Source organism: Chenopodium quinoa, unplaced genomic scaffold (genome assembly GCF_001683475.1).
Source record: "Chenopodium quinoa cultivar QQ74 unplaced genomic scaffold, ASM168347v1, whole genome shotgun sequence".
NCBI lineage: Eukaryota > Viridiplantae > Streptophyta > Magnoliopsida > Caryophyllales > Amaranthaceae > Chenopodium > Chenopodium quinoa.
In genome coordinates this window covers 33,371-56,823 of record NW_018744080.1, presented here as the reverse complement: position 1 = coordinate 56,823, position 23,453 = coordinate 33,371, and the positions used below count along the sequence as shown (strand labels likewise).

General features: G+C 34.7%; 3 protein-coding genes across 3 annotated transcripts; all 3 read right to left on the bottom strand.

Annotated features, from left to right (window-relative positions):
• Positions 1-12,536: 12,536 nt before the first annotated feature.
• Positions 12,537-13,407, bottom strand: LOC110691329 (putative glycine-rich cell wall structural protein 1). The gene is made up of 2 exons (XM_021868249.1): positions 13,187-13,407; positions 12,537-13,068 (listed from the first exon to the last, which is right to left on the bottom strand). Exons 1-2 carry the CDS (start codon positions 13,405-13,407, stop codon positions 12,537-12,539), a joined length of 753 nt encoding a protein of 250 aa, XP_021723941.1.
• Positions 13,408-15,268: 1,861 nt separating this feature from the next.
• On the bottom strand, positions 15,269-17,285 carry LOC110691374 (MLP-like protein 31). The gene is made up of 2 exons (XM_021868292.1): positions 17,037-17,285; positions 15,269-15,892 (listed from the first exon to the last, which is right to left on the bottom strand). Exons 1-2 carry the CDS (start codon positions 17,221-17,223, stop codon positions 15,618-15,620), a joined length of 462 nt encoding a protein of 153 aa, XP_021723984.1. The 5' UTR covers positions 17,224-17,285; the 3' UTR covers positions 15,269-15,617.
• A 4,521-nt stretch (positions 17,286-21,806) lies between these two features.
• LOC110691328 (uncharacterized mitochondrial protein AtMg00810-like) lies at positions 21,807-23,105 on the bottom strand. The gene has a single exon (XM_021868248.1). It carries the CDS (start codon positions 23,103-23,105, stop codon positions 21,807-21,809), a length of 1,299 nt encoding a protein of 432 aa, XP_021723940.1.
• Between the last annotated feature and the right edge of the window lie 348 nt (positions 23,106-23,453).

The window sequence follows — 23,453 nt, the reverse complement described above, 5'->3', positions numbered from 1 at the left end:
ATTGAGAATGGCATTTTGGAGAAAGATAAATTTATTAACCAAGATATCTTTTCTCTTTATATAGTATTATAGACAAGCTAAGAGACGCATGCAATGCGTCCGTGTGCAATTTAAGTAATATATCGAGCTCCTTTTTTTCCCATAATATTATCTCCTTAATTTTAATTAAAAAATATTAGTGAGTTTAAAAATTGTTAATTAAATATAATAAAAAATATGTTATTAAAAAAATATGATAATGATGTTGTGTAGGCTAAATATAAAATTTGACTTTCCTAAAAAAAATTTAAAATAGAAAAGATGGTAGTTAACTTTTTTTTTTTTTTTACCAAGATGATTTTTTTTTTTTTAATGGAATAGGGAGGGGTGATTTCAAATAATAATAGTCATTCTATCTCTTCAAAAACCCTAAAATTTTCCAATTTACTTTCTTCAAACCTAGCCACCATATTCAAACCTAGGGGTTGCCATCGATTTTTATTTATGGTAAGCCCCAAAGTCTTCTTTAATTTAATGTTTTTAGCCAATAAAGATCACCATCAGTATGGTGATTATAGTCAGTCCCTCCATCAGTGTGGTGATTATAGTCAGTCCCTCTGTGTAGGGTTTAGTCAGTCCCTCCATGCATGGTTTAGTATTGTTTGTTTATTTGTTTTTAGTGTGTGTATGGATACAAATTTAGAAGATTCGTCTTGCAAATTTGTGAAACTAGCTTAGGACCCATGTCATGCACGGTAATTAAAAAAAGTAATATTTTTTTTATTAACTTTTATATAAAACTGTCATCGACATAATACAACTATAACAAAGGTTGTGTTTAGTTTCTTCTTATTTTGCAAATATAAAATTAAACATGGAATAACAAAAGAGTGATTAGACCATGAGTATTTAGAATTATGTATTACCCAATGGTTAGGAATAATAATACCGTTTTGCTGATATTTGGTCAATTTTTTTTCCCTAACAAAATATAATAATATAAAAAAATTTAAGAAAAAAATTTAAAAAGTGTATACATATAGTTTATAATAATTATAATGTGAAGCTATATTGTTATACCCCCTTCATCTCATTATGTTATTCGCACATATTATTAGGCGAGAAACCAATTAAAATATTTTTTTTAATTCCCATATTATATTAAAAAAGAGATCCTAATCAAAATATTAAGAACATAAAAATTGCACTGGAACTTAAACTATTGTGCGTTAATACAATTTGTAATAGTAGAAAACATATATAAGTAATATAGAATAAATAGCTGAAATTAAAAAATTAGAATAATGTTATTTTTGTCCATGAAATAAATAGAACAATGTTATATTTTTGTCCAAGCAAAGAAATAACTTCGTAAGTTATTAGTAATAAAGTAGGTAGATTTCTAATAAAATAATATTTTCTAATTTGTTAACTTTGTAGGTATTTATTATTATTATTATTATTATTATTATTATAAATAATAATAATAATAATAATAATAATAACAACAATAACAGTAATGTAATAACAATAACAATATCAACAATAATAAATTCGTCGGGTTTTTTTTTAATATAATAATAATAATAATAATAATAATAATAATAATAATAATAACAATAACAATAACAACAATATAATAACAATAACAATATCAACAATAATAAATTCGTCGGGTTTTTTTTTTTTTTTTTTTTTTTTAATATTGTGTCACAATCACCTTATTTAAAATAATAATTCATATTAATAATTATAAAGAATAAAATATATGTATTGTTCTATTTAAAGATATGGCGGAGTAATATATATAAGTGAGTCACTAGTAGATTTGGAAAATATTTTTTTACAAATAAAAAAAGCATGTGAATAAAAAATATCATAATTTGTGATTTGGTGATTTTTTTTTTTTTACAACACCAAAATAATAAATTAAACATAAACTAAACTACACATTAAAACATTAGGGGTGAACCATATAACAACATTCTATTCAAAAACCAAACGATTTTGGTGAGGTAGGAAGCTTTTCTTTTTGAACCACTCATCCTGCAAAACAAAGAGTTAGTAAAAGCAAAGGAAGGTAAACTTCTTAGCGAATGACTCTTCCTTCTAGCTCTAGAACAACGGGAGGAAGCCAATATCATCAAATTTTGAGAAGAGGATTCATTGAGGTTGGCAGTAGACTTCAATGGGGTGCATACTGGAGCAACCGGAAGGGGCACTAATAATGAACTTTCACATGATGACACTTGATCAATCATACATATGGTCAAATCTTCCTGTGCCAAATTTGGAGTTGTTTCACAACAAGTACTAAATGCAGGAATTATTTATTTATATGAAAATAATAAAAGACTAAAATACCCTTATTTAATTTTTAGAACTCAATATATCATTTTAACTTGAACGTAAAATTCAACTTAAAAAATTCTCCATTTCTACGATCTACCTCTGCTAATCCCACGACATTTTGCTAATCCTGAAATTTTTTGCTAATCCCACAAATTTCACATTCATTTTTCCTCCCATCTAAGGTGATTTATATGTGTAATTTTGTTTTTATTGTATAATATTTCGTTCTTTTTTTTTTCGGGATTAATATTGACCCCCAGAAATCTTATCCGGGGGGTATTGTTGACCCCTGGAAATCTGATCTGGGGGGTATTTTTGACCCCCGGAAATTTTATCCGGGGGGTACTGTTGACCCCCGGAGATTTTATCCGGGGGGTATTGTTGACCCCCGAAAATCTTATTCGGGGTGTACCATTGACCCTCGAAATTCTGATCCGGGGGTATCGTTGATCCTCGAAAACACATCCCGACACCCTGACATGTCCTAGAATAGAATTGTATAATATGGAAATTTTATTTTGTTTGATTGTTCATCTATAAATTAGATTTTACGGGAAAAAAAAACACATAATTTTAATACCTCAAACAAATCGTCATAGTGCACTTCATTATTGTCCATCAATTTGTATAGTATTGAATATTACATAGGATAAAAGGTAAAATAACGGTAGGGATGATTATATTGTTAAGAGTGTAAAGAATTAAATGAAAATAAGGGCAAAATTGGAATATAATAATTTTTTAAAAATTAACTTATTCTGCATTTAGGTAAAGTTGTTCCTGTATTTAGTACTCCCCTTGTTTCACACCTATCATGCCCTTTTACAGGCGGGTGACTAATCTCCATTGGTGTTAAAACTCAAGAAGTTTTAACACAGTCCATCTTCTTTGGTGTATGCAGTACGTGGATGCTAATGAAATCCTTCTTGGAGGAGCAATAGTATTGTAGTGTTCGTCCCTTAGAAATCGCTCCATACATTGTTGGAGTAAGATGCAAATAAGAATCAATACGTTTTCAGTTACAAAATCGATAACTTAACCTTGTAAGATTTGAGTTTTTTGTTTCTGAAGTTGACTTTAGATCATAATTGTTATCAATAATGTTGGGCGTTTGATCTTGATCGACAGGCAGGGTTGACTTTACCTTCCTCCGAATTCAAAATTTGCCAGTAACATCCCTTCTCTTTTTGGTGACATCTTGTACACCAATATATATTGATTGATTAATATTGATGATTGCGGGTTTGTTGGTATAGGGGTGCAGATTTAGAAGATTTGTTTTGCAAATTTGCAGATTTTGATGATCAATCAAGTTTTATCATTTCTGTAGCTATACATTAATGGAACTCCTTCTAAAACGATGCAAATACATCTAAAATTATTCGGGAGCAGTTAAGAAGCGACGCCATTAGTTTAGGTGTAATTATATTTTGTATAGAGGTTTTAGATCTCTTTAAAGGATGATTGTAAGATGATGTTTTTTTTTAAGATGATGTTTTTTTATTATTAAAAACTGTATTTTAGGAAAGTAAAATTTATCACCCAAAACCCAATTCTTTAAGGATATACGGAATACTACTTATATATATGTACAGAATATATAACAATCTCCAGGGAAATTGTTGTTTGTAACCCTAATCTGAGTTTTCAAAACACTTGTGCTCTTTCTCTCCTCCTCCATCGAAATTATGGGTGATGGGTATGTGAAAAAGTGTTCGAAGATTCTATTACGGGCGGTGCACAGTGCGAAGAAAAAGAAATCAGTGTTAATTTGCTGTTCCTCTTATAGTGAATTCCAGATATTGGATCTAGATAGAGGCGAATTGTCAAAAAATCCTTTTACCCTTTTAGGGGATGCTGGAATCGGCACAATTGTATCGGTAGGTTCAGTAATTTACACCCTTGGCAAGCCCCGAAGTGGAAGTCTAAGCCCAGATTACTCTTATTATTTTTCCAATTGTAAAGGAGAAAACGACATAGTTGAAGTTCATGAAGGCATGTCCTATTTCGACTTGTGCAACCCTGAGATGGGTTGGAAAAAAGGTCCTCTTTTCACGGAGGATAAGAATTTTTCCAAATTGCGTCGCTCTTTGTGGCAAGCTTTATGTTTTTAGAAGTTCAAATTGGTCTTGCTTCGGTGAGGTTTTTGATCCCAATAATAATAATTCTAATACATGGGATCCCTTGCCAAACCCAATTCCCTTTTCTGGTAGAAAATTTAAAGTTTCTCCTACGCTGGTGCCTGATCCTTTGCACGCTCGTATCCTTGTTCACCTGGACCTGTTCCTCCCCTTTGTTTCTTCAATTTACGCCTTCTACCCAGCTGATGCTACCTGGGAATGCCTCGTTGAGAATTTCGACGGAGATTGGGTCGGTCCAATTGTTTTTGTTGATGGGGTTATCTACTTTTATGCCCGCAAATCCAGGCTATTGCTTCATGCTTATGATTTAGACACCAAACAATGGTTGAATGTTGTCTTGTCCTCTGACTTTGAGGACTATTCAAAGTATGTTTTCGATGCCTTGCACCATCTCGGCAATGATCTGCTCTGCTTAACTACTTATTTCTATAATCTTCAAAACCTTGATCCTTCAATAGAAAAAGACCACACTGTTGTTGTTTCTGTCCAATTCAAAGTTCAGTGGCCACTAGATTCCAACAAGGTGCTTCTCACTCCAGTCTCTACCAAGTCCTCTGCTTTTGAATCCTGCTGCCAAATTTATGGTCATATTGCTATCTAGGTAAACAGATATTTATTCTTTTCATTCATATAAAATTTGTTAAATTTATTGATTTCTGTTGTGATGTGATATCAAACCATCAATTTAACCTCTATTTAGCAGCAATCACTGAAATAAAGCTGATAATTTTTTTGACAAGGTACCGCCTTTTAATTGCTGGGCTGCTGCAATTGACTTATTCTTTTTTTAATTTTTGTTAAGCTGGCTGCTTAGTGTTTAAAGGCTAAATAGTGGAATGATTACTATTTAAATGATGGTAATACTAAGATAATTGAAATTAAACTGATTTGAGTAGGCCATAAAGCAATTTAAGTTGAGGTGATTGAAAATGACTTTCACTTAATATAGCACCTAAATGAGGGTCTATTGTAAATGATGGGTTTAATGTATATGTCGACTTTGGCTAAACTCAATTTGAATTCAAAAACTTGAATCCATGCTTTAAATATTGGGGTTTATTTTTAGTTGAATGAGAGTGTGAAACCTTGAATTTTAGTGGGAAGAGAGCCCAAAGAGGTACTTCAAAAATATTTGGAAAGATCCCTCGGGTTTGGCGAAATTATGAAAATACCCTCGTGTATTTTTTTAAGGTACCCCTATAGTTTATTTACCTTTTATATCCATATTAACGAGGGAAAGCTAAAAGCTAATAATTCCTTCACCATTTTACTCTTATAGCACTTTGTTTCACTTCCCTTGCCTTTCACCCTTTCTCCTTAAAGTAAAAGCAACAAAAGCAACAACAATAAAGCCTTAGTATCAAAATGATTTGGAGTTGACTAATATGAATTGTCATAAGGAACCGTATACTATAAAGAAAGAGACATAACTAGATAATCATTTGAAAGAGTTTGAAAAAAAGGTGATTAAAGTGAGCATTATAAGGAGTATCCAAGATAAATTAAGGGGGTTTTAAGGGAGAACTGGGAACAAAATTCAAAAAAGTTTTAAATAAGTGGTTTAAAACATTGGAGTAAAAATACATAAAGGTTGAGAAACCTTTAGCAAAGGATTAATAATAATATTGTACACGAAAATAAATATAGAAAGTATATATATAATCATGACATGCCATTTGAAATAATTATCTCTCTCCACACCGCCCTATCCCAACACCAAAGTTAAAAACAACAAAAAAGCTTTGAAATGATTTTCTTGGGTGGCCTTATTTGTAGTGAGGCATAAGTAAAAGAAGTCAAATGGAATGAAGTTTTTTTAAAAAGGCTAATTTTTAAGGTATTGATTTTTATTTTGGGCTTATTATTGGGTAAAAGAGTTAGAACCTCGGGGTACCTTTGGAACGAGGTATTTTAAGAATTTGGCGAAACAGTCGGCAAATTCCTGATAAATATTTGATTATTTCGAATTTAGAAATGAGGCAAATTGAAGAGTATGATAGTTTATTAGTTTGACTATGATTATTGCCAAGATGGAAGAAATTGAGGGCTTCTTTGGACTTAGGGAGCTGTTAGGAGGTTAATACCATAAACTTTTTTAAAGTAAGGTGTACAATATTTACTTTACATTTGTTGTAATGTTGCCTTAAAGGATCAAAATTACTCAAATATAAATAAAAAATTATCTATGCTTTTGCCTATTTACATTAAAATAATATCTAGTTTGAAGTTACCCTAAGGCAATGCTTGGATTGGAGTTAATATAATAAGGAATAATAAAAGTCAAACTTGAGAAACATAAGTAATTAGAGATATTGTTCTAGAAGGCGAAGTGTTTACAAAATAAAGTAGTTTTGCCATGATGAAAAGAGAGAGATTAAAGAATTATTACCCTCGTAACGAGAGTAATAGTTACCCACCCTCCCCCAAATAAACTAATACTTTCCCGTAAAAAAAAAAAAACATAATACTCCTTTTTCCACCTCATACCACACCATCACTACATAATATTCCTTACAATCACATCATTACCATCTTCTCTATCCTTATATTTACTTTCATTTTGCTTATTTTGACTTTTATTACCCTAATAATGCATTTCCCTTAAGCATGCCCTAAAAAGGGTAAAAGTTACCCCAAATTGCTAATAGTTACCCTAAGTCCCTAATATTGCCCGATGTACACCAATATTATCGAAATTAGGTGTACACCAAAAATGCTTGAGTGGATTTGTTTGGGGGACTGTTTGGGTGACTTATTTACATAAGGTTATTACTTGGAAAGCTTACGTTATCCTAACATAATCACTAACTCATGAAATTTTTTATCAATATTATTGAGCCTTAGTCTAAACAAACATCCACATCACATTTTTATTTTCATTCATTTTATCAACAAAATCACATGAATATTTTTGACAAAAAAATTATGATTGAAATTATGGTAATAATAATCTGAATTATCGTCTAAAATATCAAAAAATGCTGAAAGGAAAGTAATTCAACATTAGTTATATGGAAGCTTACATACATTAGTTATATGGGCAAGGTGCTTATACACATGCATGTGGAAGCTTACATACATTAGTTATATGGGCAAGGTGCTGCTTGTGAGTTGTCATTGTGTTCCTAACTCGAAGCTATATGGACATGATGCCTTGCATTTTTATTTTTTACCCCATTTATATATATGCGCCTTTGCATTGAACTATTCGAATTTCGTTTAATGGTTTCTTCTTCAAGTACTTTTCATTTCGTCCCCTTTAGTAGAGCACATTGTTTAATACCTAGAGTCAATATTTTACAGCTTGAGTGCAGCAATGGAGGAGAGGTTTGAAGATGTTTTGCAGGTTGGAAACTGGAGTTGTATTAATGTATGATAGCAATTGTTATGCCTTCTTAATAAATCTGCACCTAAATAAATTATTTATTATATTACTGTTTGGATATTTCTTTGTCGGATGTAATCTTATTAAATTATTAACACTGTAAATTTTATTCTCTATATTGTTTTCATAGGAAGGATACTATGCACTATGTTCTAGAGAAGCATTTTATATTTTAAAGGGACAATTATTTTCCAAAGAGACTTCCAAGCAGTAAAGAAAGAAAAGTTGGAGAGGGAGAGATGAGCGATTGATAGGCTGACTTAATTGTGAACTCACCAGATTTTGAGGCAGGCCTATGGATAAAATCCTCGGTCCATGAGAAAGTAGAGATTGGAGTAGCTAAGATTTCTGATATTAAGGTAGAAGATAGAAGATGCCTTATATCATCCAAATACCAAATTCCATCCCAATGATGATACCGCAGTGAAGAAGTAGCACCATTTCCAATACCAATTTTAAGCCCCGAAGCAAGAAGATTACTTCATTCATTTTGCAGTTTGCTTTTTCAAAGTACATAGTTTTTTTTATTAACATTTCAAAACTTATTTGCCATCCTGCCAGGGGATATACATGCTATGTTAATTGGGGAGATTAATGGGGGTGCGCTCCACATCTCTAAGCATAAATTGCACCTTATCAACGTAACCACTAAACACGGTGCCCATCTATAACAGATTAGCAGAAAATGTAACTACCAAAGTACCAAATCAAAACCACCAAATTACTTGCATGTTAAGCCTAAACAGAGAATGAAACTACCAAATTGCTAGCTTACATGAATATCCTAAACGGAGAAAATGAAACTACCAAATTGCAAACCCCCTTCTGCAACTAATCAGCATCCTCAAAGTTTCCCATATAGCCCATATATATATGTGAGATTAGTTTCATCAGATGTCAATTTGTTAATAATCCAATCCAAAAATGACAACCCAAATACATGGGGTCAAAACTAGAAATTCCTTTAGGTCCAACTCTCATTGGAGCTTAAACTACTCTGACTGCATTGAAGCTGCTCAAAGTAGTTGGAATTCGCAGCAAAATGGCTCACCAATGCACAGGCTAGTCAAGAAAACACGAAAAACAAAACAGGTTATCAAGAAATGGGCTTTAGACAAAAGGGAGGATTGGAATGGAGAGTGGGATAGATTTGAAAAAGACTTACTTGAAGCACAATTGCTGCTAGAAAACGAAGGTGATGATGAGGATTTTAAAAGAGTAAGCAAGCAATTGCACGAGTACTCGCAAAACATGGCTATTTACTGGAAACAAAGAGCTAAAATCAACTGGGAATATGCGGGTGACACCAACTCGAGGTTCTTCTTTAACTTTGTCAAGGGCAGAAAGGTGAGGAACAAGCTGGAAGCCATTAAGGATGAGCAGGGGAACTGGATTACGGAGGAACATGAGATTGCTCAGGTTGCTGGGAATTTTTTCAAGAACCTGTATGGGTGTAACGCACCAGTGGATTCACCCTCAAGGGGTATGGAAATTGAACAGGTTATGAGAGCTATCAAAGCCACTCTCACGGAGGATCAAAGAGACATCCTCTCAAAACCGTACTCGAGGAGAGAAGTCAAGGATGCCCTCTTTGCCATGAAACCATGGAAGGCTCCAGGCCCAGATGGCATCCCTGCGGGTTTCTACCAAAAAAACTGGAATTGGGTACAAGATGATGTGACCGAGGCAGTTCTCTCGTGTCTCAAAACAGGTAATATTTTGCGTGAATTAAATTGTACACACATTGCCTTAATTCCCAAATGTGATAATCCGGATTCAATGGATAAACTGAGACCCATCGGGCTTTGCAATGTCGTTTACAAAATTATTTCAAAGTGCATCACAAATAGATTAAGGAAAGTGATAGGCGGTTTAGTGAGTCAGTTTCAAAATGCCTTCATTCCCGGAAGAGCAATCTCAGATAATATTTTACTGGCTCACGAATTAATAGAGAATATAAGGAAGACCAACAAAGGTGCAAAGACGAAGCTAGCAATAAAAACCGATATGAGCAAAGCTTACGATAGGATCAAATGGGATTTTCTGGAACAAGTGCTATATAAATTTGGGGTGCCTGGCCTTATGGTGAAAACTATCATGAACTGTGTTAAGTCAGTTTCCTTCTATGTGATTATTAATGGCGCTCCTAGGGAGAAATTTATTCCTAGGTGCGGTCTTAGACAAGGGGACCCCCTCTCCCCGTATCTGTTCATTCTTTGTATGGAATGCCTCTCCGGGATGATTATAAATGAAGAAGAAAAAGGTACCATAGCTGGGATAAAAGTTGCCAGAAATGCCCCAAAGATTAGCCATCTGTTTTTTGCAGATGACTCGGCTTTCTTTCTACAAGGGAATGACAGCAATGTGTTAGCTTTGAAGGAGGTCCTTGAAGATTATTGTAGAGCTTCTGGTCAGGTTATAAGCAAGGAAAAGTCTGTTTTATTGGATAGCCCTAACTCTAGCGAGGCTATTATATGCAGACAGAGTGCCTTATTAGGAATTAATAGAAGTACTGGTTTTGGTGTCTACTTGGGAATCCCAGCAGATTTTGGAGCCTCAAAACAACAGATTTTTAACACCTTGGTGGAAAAGGTGAAAGAAAAATTGAATGTCTGGAATTCTCTTTTTGTTTCACATGCTGGTAGACTAACTCTAATCAAATCAGTGCTCTCGAACTTGGGAACATATGTGCTTTCAGCCTTCAAGTGCCCTGTTAATATCCTCAAGAGAATTAATAGTGTCGTGGCAAAATTTTGGTGGCTGGGGAATAGGAATGGCAAGGGTGTTTACTGGAAGAGTTGGTCTCACATCACCAAAACAAAGGACATGGGTGGCTTGGGAATTCTGGATGCTCGTTTCTTCAACCAAGCACTATTAGCGAAGCAAGGGTGGCGCATTATTCATGACAGGGAGTCTCTACTCAGCAAAGTTTTTGGTGCCAAATATGGCATAAATAGGTTCTCCCTGTTCGAGGAGTCATGGAGTAGGAGGGCACTAGGATCGTGGGGGCTGGAATGGTATAAAATGGGGTCTGCAAGTCTTGAAGAAAGGTTGTGCTTGGTCCTTAGGGGATGGGTGCTATGCGAAAATCCACCATCCCTGGGTCTATTGCGCAACCCCAGAGTGGAAATATCAAGGCTGTTCTAATAATGACTGTGTGGCTAAGCTTAGAAAGGAGAATGGGGACTGGGACTTGGAGATCTGCAGAGAGTGGTTCTTAGAGGATTCGGTCAACAAGATCTCTAGCATAAAAGCCATGGAAGCTGGGTTTGAGGACTTGATAGTTTGGAAATAGGGGGTGTTTACTCAGTAAACAGTGGCTATAAAGCTATCTTTTATGATAATTATCATCAAAAGAAAGATATGAACTCAAGAAAAAAACACAACATTGATTGGAGGAATTTCTGGAGGAAGGATGGCAATCCTAAACACAAGATTTTCTTGTGGAAAATCCTAAATGATGCGCTCCCAGTAGGCAGTGAGAGGAGAAAAAGAGGCTTGGGTGAGCATCACCACTGTGTTCTGTGCTTCGAGGAGGACAGTCAGAACAATGGTCACTTAGAGACCTTAGAACATCTCTTTAGGGACTGTAATTTTGCTAGTCACATATGGAAAGGTTGCATGTTAGGTATCAATGTCAACCAACAAGATCGCATTCCCATCGCAGAATGGATATACAATTGGATGAAATTTTTGAGCGACAAACGAAGAGAACTAGGGGATGGCTACCAATTATTCCTAACAGGTTTGGATAGCATCTGGGAAGTGAGGAATGACAAAATATTCAATAACTCGAAGCCAAACCCGTGGACGGTAATCAAGAGTATGGACAGGAAGGCGAGTTTTGCCTACAAGGAAATGGATGAGCAAGTGGGAAAAAGGCAAGCACACATAAAAGAACAGCAACCTGAACCCCAGGCTCCGAAACAACTCGAGGAGAAATCAACAAGGAATGCCTACGACATAATGAAGAAATTCATCTTGTGTCAGGATACAGCAATTGTAGCACTACAAATCTTAGCATTCAACACAGCAGGACCAGAGGTAAGGAAGGTAAATGGTTTTGGATCCTGAAGAATGCAGATACCACGCTAAAGAGAGGAATAGCGAATATACAGCAACAGAGCCGAGAGTGTGAATTTTTGCACAATGTGCTGGACGGACTGCAGGAAGCTAGAAGAATGAAGCTGTGGCATTTGAAGATTGAGAGCGCAGACAAGCAAGCTGTCAAATGGATGCAAAGCGACCACTCAAGTATTCAAGGGGATAGGATGGCAAAAAGCAAGATAAACGATCTAATTCCTTTTTTCCATTGTATTTCTGTCTCGTGTAACAAGTCCAGGGAGTAGCTTCTCTATTCTTGAGCTGTCAAAAAAAAAAAAACTCTCATGGGTCCCTCACCACCTAATTATATACAAAATGCATCACAAATCCTCAGTGATTAGAAGGATCAGAGCATGAGAGGAGATTCAGATTGTATTATATAAGACTACATAAATTTACTAGCACTAAATGTTTACATTTACCTAAAAAGGATCATAGTTTTACCAAACCACAGAAAAGGAGTCCTAGTGAGTACATTTTTCATCAAAATGTTAACACACCACTAAGACAACCACTAATTACATACCACCCGCCTGCTCCACCATCAGACCGCCCCTTAGAGTTGCTCTTAGAATTTAGAACCTGAACCCCATCCAGAGGCGTTGCCAACATCGCTCACCAGATGTGCCCCAGCCACTACTTCCACCTCCACCGCTACTACCACCACCACCACTTAAACCCCAGCCAACAGGGAATGCTTCCTCACCTGGAGCAATATGTACTTTAGCACCAAGAAAGCTTCCCCAACAACCATTGCTCCCTTCTTTATTGTCAGAACCCCACTTGGAACCATGCCCGCTGTCTTTGTTATGTGAAACCCATCCAAAGGCGTTGCTCGCATAACCACCAGCTCCGCCCCAACCACTACTTCCACCTCCACCACTATTACCAGCACCACCACTACCCCAGCCACCAGGGAATGCTTCCTCACCTGGAGTATTATGTACTTTAGCACCAGGAAAGCTTCCCCAACTACTATTGTTCCCTTCTTTATTGTCAGAACCCCACTTGGAACCATGCCCTTTGTCTTTGTTATCTGAACCCCATTTAGAGGCGTTGCCAACATAACCAACAATTCCGCCCCAGCCACTATTTCCACCTCCACAGCTATTACCAGCACCACCATTTAAACCCCAGCCAACAGGAGCATTATGGACTTTAGCACCGAGAAAGTTTCCCTAACTAACATTGTTCCCTTCTTTATTGGCAGAACCCCACTTGGAACCATATATGAGCCTCGGCCACCATGCTCACGTCCACCGCTCCATTTTCCATAGCTGAAATCACTGCCATCTCTACTACTACTATCCTTGTTGCCATAGTATGAGCCTCGGCCACCAAGCCCAAGCCCAAGCCCAAGCCCAAGCCCACAACCTCGTCCACGTCCACCGCCCCATTCTTAATATGGCCTTGGAGCCCCACTGGGATGCCTATCAAGGCCTCCATTTCTATCATTCCGTCCTACAAAAAATGTTAAAAGTATCAAGCCTGAGGTGAGGCATTCACCCTCAACACAAAGCAAATACAACAGATCAATCTAATCTTTCAATCTAGAGTTCAAAATTTTATGCTTCAATAATCAAAACAAAGGTGTAGGCCTCAGACAAAGAAGCTAACCAGCAAGAAGAATACAGATCATTTTGTAAGGTCTAGTACAGAAACAGAGCAAGGAATAGTAGTCAGTGAAAACCTCCATGACATTAATATGTTATCCACGTAATTAAGTACCCATCATACACCAAAAAAAAAAAAAAAACCTTGAAACATGTGAGGATAGATAAAATTAATTGGCTAACAAAACTAGCCAATTAGCCTCCCTTTATGAACACCTTTGACATGATCCCAGATTAATCTATACATATTCCTATTTCTAAGTACCCCAAATTTGTCAAACAATATATACCAAATCAATCAATGCACTCTTTTTCAGTAATCTTTCCCTTTCTACTATTTCTCCAACATTGGGCCCCACAACCACCCACTAGTTTCTCTCTACTATATCGCTCTCAATTATCAAAGAGCAGATCCCCAGTGTGCATACATTGATATGGGTCACTAAGGACAAAGAGAGTTCTAGAAGTTGAACAGTTTTAACAGACAGAAATGTGTCATTCCTATATGACTTGAACTTTGAAGGCATTCATACAGTCAAAGACTGTTAAAAAGTCATACATCCATTTGGGTCAAAAGAATTGTGGAAGCACACAAACTAATATATGAATCACACATTCACACTAGACGCTTGATATACAAACAGGCCCTTTGCTATTCTTTACCTAGGTGAGGTGCTTTCAAAGAGACACACAGTCTTCTGTTTTACAGTTTTCTCTGATATTTATTAGGTGTACCTCATTTAATTAAGGCACTACAAGAACAAGAGCCCTATCACCTTAGTGCGCCTAGTCCTTTTTTATTACATTAGTTGAGGCCTTTGAGAATTGTAAAAGCCAACTTGGGTAAGAAACAGGATCACCAACACTAATCCAAGCAAAGCACCAGAAAGCATATTGTGTGGTAAAGAGTAGCCCAGAGAATAGACATGTATGGATATTGAGGATATCGAGCATTATATTGTGCCAGTACTCCAAATTATATTGTACAACCAATACCAGAATCACTAAAAAAAAAAAATATTACTAGTCTTGATTCAGAATCAAATTAAGCTATCAAAAATATTGTTTGATCATTTGTTTTGTTGCTTGAGTTTTTTTTTTTCCTTGAATTAAGGCTGATTAGAGTACAATTTCCAGTAAATTCATTTTTAATAATTATTCCTAGTATATTTTTAGAGATACAACCAATCAATGTATAGGTTAGTTGTAATATCTTGGCTCCTTAAGCTTACAAATACGCATCAATCATTAAGATACTCAAGTATACATATAGAATGATCGAATATACAAACCAATTCTAACTTGGGCTCAACCATCACGTTAAAGTTTTAGTTGAGTTGCCTTTAATATGATATCAAAGTTAATATGACACAAAGGTACATACTCAATCTCATCCACCCCCACTTTCAAGTGGAATATAGGAATTCAATCTCATCCACCTCTACTGACCAAAGTCTGTAACCCCTATAATACTATTATTAGCTTATGTTGTACTCCATGAACATTTTTTTTATGAAGAAACCAGGAACATTTTTTAATTAATGTGTGATTGAGCTTATGATTTAAAAAAAAAAAGTGTTGCATATATCGTTATTTAACTCTGCATTTCAATGTATTAATAATAATTGTTGTTCTTCGATTCTATCTTTGTCCCATTCCACGAAACATTTATATTAAACTCACAAATCATACCGTATTCATAAATTGTAGCACTCCATATTGTAACATAAATAGAAACAACAACAACAACATTGTAACGTAGCACACGATATTGTAACATAAATGGAAACAACAACCACAACAACAACAACCAAAGTAATCCCAACAAAAGATAAAACAACAAAGGATCTTAGCTAGATAGATGCCAGCTTTGTATGTAGCACATCATATTGTACCGGTACATTTCACACAACCATGTAAATATTTTATTGTATACAACAACGATAACATACAACACACGGCTATATATTATATATACGTTGTTATTTCCTCCCTAGGCCATCGATCAATACTTCCAACGTAGGAGCTGATCGAGCTAGTCGATCACTTGTCATCTTTAAGGTGATGAGCCTCGATATCTCTAGACACTGCAATGCAAAAATCGATTAACTTGGTAGGATAGTGTCCTTTATCATCAATTGTCTCAAACTCGGCAGTCCATTTCACTCCGGTTATGTCACCCATTGGAATCACTTGGACTGTAAGAGTGAAGGACTTAAACTCCTTTAGAAGATCTCCTTCGATGATTTTGAATCTCACTAGCTTGTTCTCTTCGTCGACTACTTCCACTAACTCCTTTGCTACACATTTTTTTCCATCTGCAATAATTTAAAGGGGTGTTAACTACCGCCAATATTTTTTATCAAAATCGCCAACATTTAAGGTGAATGGACACTTATGCCCTTACTATATTCCCCACTCATGTTCTTCTTTCTCTTTTATTTTTTTCTCTCTCATAACCCAATTCAACCGCCATCAACCACAACAATGGCTTTACGTCGGAGGTGAAGGGAAGCGGCAGCCGTACATCGTAGTTGATAGGGTAGCGATGGCGACGAACGGAGTAATGAACTGGTATCACTGTGGTCGTCAAATTAGTTCGTCCCCGATCTATTTTTTTAATAATCTCCGGCAAGCAAAACCGATTAAACACCATGGTAACCGGTTTTGGACGCCGGTTACCGTAGTCAACCAGCGTGAAAAACCGATCACCAGGGACGGTAACCGGTTTTGGACGCCGGTTGCCGTGGTCAACCGTCCTTTGAAACCAATTATCGTCCCGGGTCACCGATTTTGCGTGCCGATTGTGATGGTCGCCGGCAATATAAAAAATCCACCACCCTCCTACAAACGAAGGAAGCTGGTGGGTCGTTTTTTAGATGATTAATGAAGGTTGCTGGTGGTTTAATTTTGACAACACAAACAAAATGATTAATGAAGGTTGCTGGTGGTTTAATTTCGACAACACAAACAAAAATATGGTAGCTCTAGTCTTGGTAGTTGTGGACTTGTGGGCAGTGATGGTGGGTAGGTAGTCGTGTTCCTAGTTGCGTGGATGGTGGTGGTCGTGCTCAAGGTGGCGTGGGTGGTGGCGGCAATGGTGGTAGCCTTTGTAGTGCGTGGTTGACGGTTGAGTTTTGGCTTGATGGACTTAGGAGAAAGAAAGCAAAGTGGGGATGATTAAGGGTAATTTTGTCCCTTCAACACTTTTTGTTGGCGGTTTGATTAAAAACGTTGGCGGTATTTAGCAATCCACGGAACAATAAATTATAATTAAGATTGATTTATGTGAACGTGATTTTTTAAAATATTTGTCGAGCCTAATAAAACATATTTCTGGGCCTCAACCATAAGTTTAAGCTTTTGGTTGAGTTAGTCCACTAACAATTATAATAATAATAATTGGGGGAAGACGTATAGATTATGCCTAACCATAAGATAATAATGGATTTTGAAAATTACCGAGAGTATAGTTCCAGTTAATGATAGAGCCAGGCTTGCCAAATTCACCGTCGTGAACCTCACACGCATGGATATTTGAGGGAGACATATCGGCGACATGGTGAGGCCTTTTGCTAAAAATTTCATGAAAAATATCACCATGACATTTAATATCAACTTCAACTTCCAATTTCCCTTTGATGCCCATTTTTGAGAGAGTAGAGTAGTGCAAACAAAAATGGATGTGGTGATCAAGTAGTTGTGCTAGATGCCCCTTTTATAAGCGCATCAAAAGTGTATCTTTATAAGGCCTAGGGTGTTAATGAGCCGAGCCAACACCGAGCTGGGTAGCCCATTCTTGGCTAGTTACACTATTGCTCGAATTTGAGCCAAGTTTGAGCTTTTTCGAGCATAAATTATCAAGTTAAAGTTACAGTAAAACTCGACTTAGCTCAGGTTCGAAAATTATAACAATATAGTGTCTATTTTTAAGATATTATATATTGTAACTAAGTTTATTTATATTTTTTAGACTTATTAAAAAATATTCTACCAATAGTTACAATGTTACAAAAAAATTCTAAAAAAAAAATTCGAGCCATATATTGATGTGTCTCGGCTTGTAAAGCTTTCAAGCCGAGCTCGAGTAGTTTGCGAGCCTTTTTAATTCTATGATTTAGCCACAACTGTTTTCTATCATCGTAGGGTTGGAAATCTTCTTTTGTCGACCACATTAATTATGCTACTGTACTCCATATTCATTTAGGATTAAGATAGCTACAGGATAGATAATTTCTTATTGTACCTTTTTTTGACAAGAATTTTCTTATTGTACCTAGATAAAAATAAATAAATAAATAAATAAAAAATACATTGGACGATATAGTGGTTTTTCTCTTACTACAAAAGTAGCAAATTCACACCTTTCCTAAGGTATTTTTTAATTAGAATGTTGGAATTTTCACGATTGTTGATGCATATTTTAAACGTACTGTTAGTATATTTAATTATAATTATATAATAATTATCAAAAGTAAAATTATTTTAAGGTATTGTTTGAATTGATTGCCCTTAATTTTCATAGACACTCAAATTTTCAATAAATATTTTTTTGACCATGCTGTCTAGTTGACATTAATATTAAAAAGGTAAATATAGAGGAAGTCATATATAATCACGAGTATTACAATTTTTTGCAAAATATGAGAAGTTCAACAACCTCACCCTTGGTCATTTGAAATTTCTATGATTTACAAATTTTCATGACACCAAACACACTATTGTAATTTTAGGAATTTCGTACAGAAATTAACTTTCCCTCTTTAAATTAGAAATTTCTCACAAGAATTTATTTCCTACGTCCACCAAACGACGTTTAAAAGTATATGTATCTAGAAAAAATTTACAAGAATCCACGTGACTATATTTTTCCTAACGAAGAAGGCGATCTAAATAAAGGAATTTGTGTGAATAATTTTTATTTTATTGAAAAGTAAAGCATTTGAGAATGAAAGAAATTTTTTTTTTAAAAAAAAGTTATGGTGGATTTGAGTGGGACCATGAGAGAAGAGATATACGAAGTATAATATGAAAATGTAGTAGTTTCCCAAAAATATTTTTGATGCAAAGGAGGCTAATGCCATTTATTTAGTTATTATATTCCCCAAAAATATAATTAAGTGTAACACTACAAAAAAAAAGTCACATTTTGTAAGTGTAATACTTTTTTTTTTTAAAAAAAAAAACAGACGGTGTAATATTATTTTTTTAAACATAAATTATATAATTAAACTAGCACTATATTCAAGCAATAAATGAAATAATTTCAAAAGGTATAGATTTTAACTATCTAATATCAATTATTGTTAAAAAAAAAGGTTTACTAACATATAATCCTACTCTCTTATTTTTGAACTGATAAATTGGTTGATTCATTTAATTGACAAAAAAAAAATGATTGATTAAATAAAAAAAGAAATAAAATAATGTAAATTTTTTGGATGTAATTCAAGTAGTTGATTGCTATTTTAATAAAATTCTTTTATGATTGATTGATCCTTAATTTCCTTTTTTCTTTTTCTTTTTTCCTGTTCAATTGAATAATTTATTTTTTAATCACAAAAGAAAGAGCGGTATTTTAGTCTTAACAAGGGGACACTACAAGTGAACAACTCAATGCCTTGGCTTATATGATAGATAAAGTTAAATGGAAATTATTAATAATATTTTTTTGGAATATGATAAACATAGCCCTATACCTTGGGTGGTAGGGCTTTGTATAAGAAGCTACAAAAGAAATAATGATTAAAGATGTATAAACAATAATTATAACTAGGGCTATTCATTGGTCCAAGACCGAATTGAACCAAAGACCGAAAATTTGAATTTTAAGAACCGAAAACCGGACCGATTAAGTTGGGACCGAAAAAAAAACGGTCTAAAACCTAGACCGGTCCGCATCATATTGATTTTATGTTTAGTAAAAAATAGCTCATATACTTAAAGTCTTCTAAGTTTATTAAGGATAATATTAATCATTATTTAAGCTTTTATGCACAATTTAAGCAAATCTAAGCAAATAATTGGTCCGGTCCAAGATTTTTTTTACTAGACCGAGCTGAAGAGTAGAAAAATTAAATTTCTCAACTCGGAGACCGGACCGGTTAATTTGGTTTGGTCCGATCCATTTTTTTAGTCCAAATCGCGTTTTGAACACCCCTAATTACAAACAACGATTTGCGCATGATTTTATCATGAATTTCCAACTTTATTTCATTTAGGGAACTTTATTTAATAATGATTATGTATAGCCTTATTGTTGGTGTTCTTTTATCTTAGTGTACAAATTAGGTTGAAATTTGTTTAAATTTAAAAATTATATAAGATCAAACCAGAACCATTCATATGAGATCATGTGAATTGAACATAGCCGTAGTCATATCTTATTCCCTCCATCTCAATTCAATTATTTATCTGCAATGTCTCGCTTTAGTTGCAAGTCACAAATTAATAAACAAACCATTTAAGATAGCGTAGGTGGTAGATTGAATTGATTGCATGGAGTTAATGATCAGATCTAGTCAAATTAAGAGTGAATCGGATTGCATTGGTGTTATGAGAGTAAAATCAAGAATAATTTAGGTCAACAATGCATGAGATTGATAAATAGTTTTTCTAGCGATCGGCATGGGTCACTGCATACTACTTACGCTATCTTGATAGACTTATCTTTTTGGGAGACATCATTCTGATGTTTGATTTAATTTTTTTTAGTGAAATACATTATGTGTTTTTATAGAAGTTATGTATGATCAATGAAAATAAATTATATTTCACCTAATTAAAAAGTTATTGATGATTGAAGATACATGTTTTTAAAAATAATAATTGAACTAATTTCACTAATAATTCGTTTTTAGAATTCGTTGTATACACCCTGGTAAACTCAACTAACCCAAGGTTAGTCTTTGCTCTTCATTTAATGATTAAATGAAAAACAATCATCAAAATGAGTACAAAATACCCGTAGGTATACGATACACCCGGATGTATATAATAATCTCTCATTGGTTTTTTTTAATAGATATTAACTTAATATTACTCTCAATATAAAAAAGATAGTTAAAACTTTTTGCGTGCTCTTAGTGACACGTTATATGTCATGCTTCATCAGCCTACTAATAAAAGTTATGCTCTATTCACCCGAGATAATTAAAGTGTTTTGGTGTAAAATTATCAAAGTTGGGTTTGATCTAGTCTAGTCTATCCTAGCCTATGCTAGTGTTATTAAAATTCTTAATTTGGTGTTTAATTAATCATCTAATTCTACAAAAAAAATTAGGAACCCTAATTTGATGACAATTTTTTAAGAAAGACTTATCATGATGTGTCTCCATGTGTGGAATTACGCATCAATGTTATATAGAAGTATAATATACATTTTTTTTCTTCATTATATTAGTCTAGTTCAATTAATCACTCCATCTGATTTTATTATGAGCGCACATCCAATGCCGACGATATGCTAATGTTGGAGGATGTGGTCGCTTGTCCAACTTTGCACATACAAGTATATGCTACGACGAAATCACCTTTTAGATAAGTGTTATAGAAAAAGCACAACCATAGTTAGACATATACATGTTCTTTACTGTCTACATTGTCTAATATCTAGCTAATAAAAAGTTGATAAACTTAGTAGTGCATTTATAAGGTCCTTTATTAAATTATATCACATCATAAATTATCACCAACTTATTATTCATAACTAACTTCTTTTATATTATTGCTGAACACATGCAAAAACAGCAAAAATAAACAACGGAAGTTTATTGCATACCATTATATATTAGGTCCTACATGACTACACACCTCATATATATAAGGTCCTTCGTGATGAGGGTTTCCTAATTTTTCTTTTTTTTACTATTGTAATATATATACTTTCTTTGTTTTCTTTTAAATGCAACACACCCTTTAGCGCGGTAATTAAGAAAGGTGGAGTTTTGAACAAATTGCAAGTATTTGTAGATGAAACCCAGAAAATCTGGAATTAAGCTAGAAGAGAGAGAGAGAATTTGAGAGGAAATTAGAGAGAGAAAGTTAGGTAGAATTCATTAATGAGGAATTACGATCTTACAACAATATTCCAGCTCACGAAACTATAAATAGCAAATATATCACACATACAAAATGTGTGACTATACAACATCATGTTATGCCAATAACAGAATTGTAACTAACTAAAATATCTACAAGATATTTACAGCAAGCTATTCTAACACCCCCCCCTCAAGAATGAGCCAGTTGTGAAACACCAGGCCATTCTTGAACAGGAGTATTGTTCACCAACCCAATCTTCGAACTCAAGAACCTGTGCTGATCTGAGCCTAAAGGCTTTGTCATAATATCTGCCAACTGAAGAGCAGATCTAACATGCTTTAGCTGAATAAAACCAGATTGTACCTGCTCCCTAATATAATGCACATCAATCTTCTGACTTTTACCTCTCATGTGCTTAGTTTTCTCATGGAAACATGGATTTTTAGCAATATGAATAGCTGAAACATTGTCACAATACAAAGTAAGAGGAGTAGGAATAGTGATATCCAATTCAACAAGCAATCTTTCCAACCAAATCAATTCATCAGCAGTATGACTCATGCTTCTATATTCTGCCTCTGTTGAGCTCTTAGAAACAACTTTATGTTTCTTAGTTTTCCAGGAAATTAAAGAATTTCCAAGAAATACACAGTTACCAGTGAGTGATCTTCCTGAATCTGAACAAGTACCCCCGTCAGCATCACTATAACCTGTCAGAACAAAATCTGAATTGGTTGGATAAAATAAACCAAAATTCAGACTTCCTTTGAGATACCTCAGAACATGTAAGGTTGCATCAAAATGAGGTTTCCTAGGAGCACCCAAAAACTGGCTTAATTGCTGAACCACATATGAAATATCAGGCCTGCTCATATTAAGATACAAAAACTTCCCAATCAGTCTTCTATAAACTTCAGGATCACCCAACAGATCACCATCATCCATGTTCAACCTCAGACCCTTTGACATAGGAAAAGGAGCAGCATTACAGTTTTCCATGTTCTGATCCCTTAACAAATCCAAAATATACTTTCTCTGATTGAGAAAAATACCAGAACCAGACCTAGAAACCTCAATTCCCAAGACATACTTCAAAGAACCCAAGTCCTTGATAGTGAAAGCAGTATGTAAAGCAACTTTCAGATCATTAATCAAGGAATTGTCATTGCCAGTGAGCAACAAATCATCAACATAGGCAACAACAATTAAAAAAGAACCATTCTGTTTCAGAACAAACATAGAGTAGTCTTGTTTGAATTGAACAAAACCCCAGTTAACAAGAAATTTGGTTAACTCTTTGTTCCAACATCTAGAGGCCTGCTTCAAACCATATATAGATCTATTAAGCTTGCAAACCTGCCCAGGTTGAGCCTTTTTATAACCAGGAGGAGGATTCATGTAGACCTCTTCATCAAGAAAACCATGCAAAAAAGCATTGTTTATGTCAAGCTGTTGAATATCCCACTTTTTTACAGCTGCAATTGCCATAACAACCCTAACAGTAGTTAACTTTGCAACAAGACTGAAAGTGTGCTTATAATCCTTTCCTGAAATCTGTCTGTCACCCCTTGCAACAACTCTTCCTTTGCACCTTTCAACCTCACCATTGGGCTTAAATTTAGTTTTATAAACCCACTTGCAGCCTATAGCTTTTTTACCAGGAGGTAAAGTGGTGAGAACCTAAGTTTCATTGTCCTCCAAGGCCTTTAACTCTTTCTCCATGGCTTCCACCCACTCAGGGTGTTCCTTAGCTTGATTATAAGAGGAAGGCTCAAAAGCAGTAAGAACATTAGCAAGACTGTGCAAAGAACTTGAAGATAAATGAGCAAGGAAAGG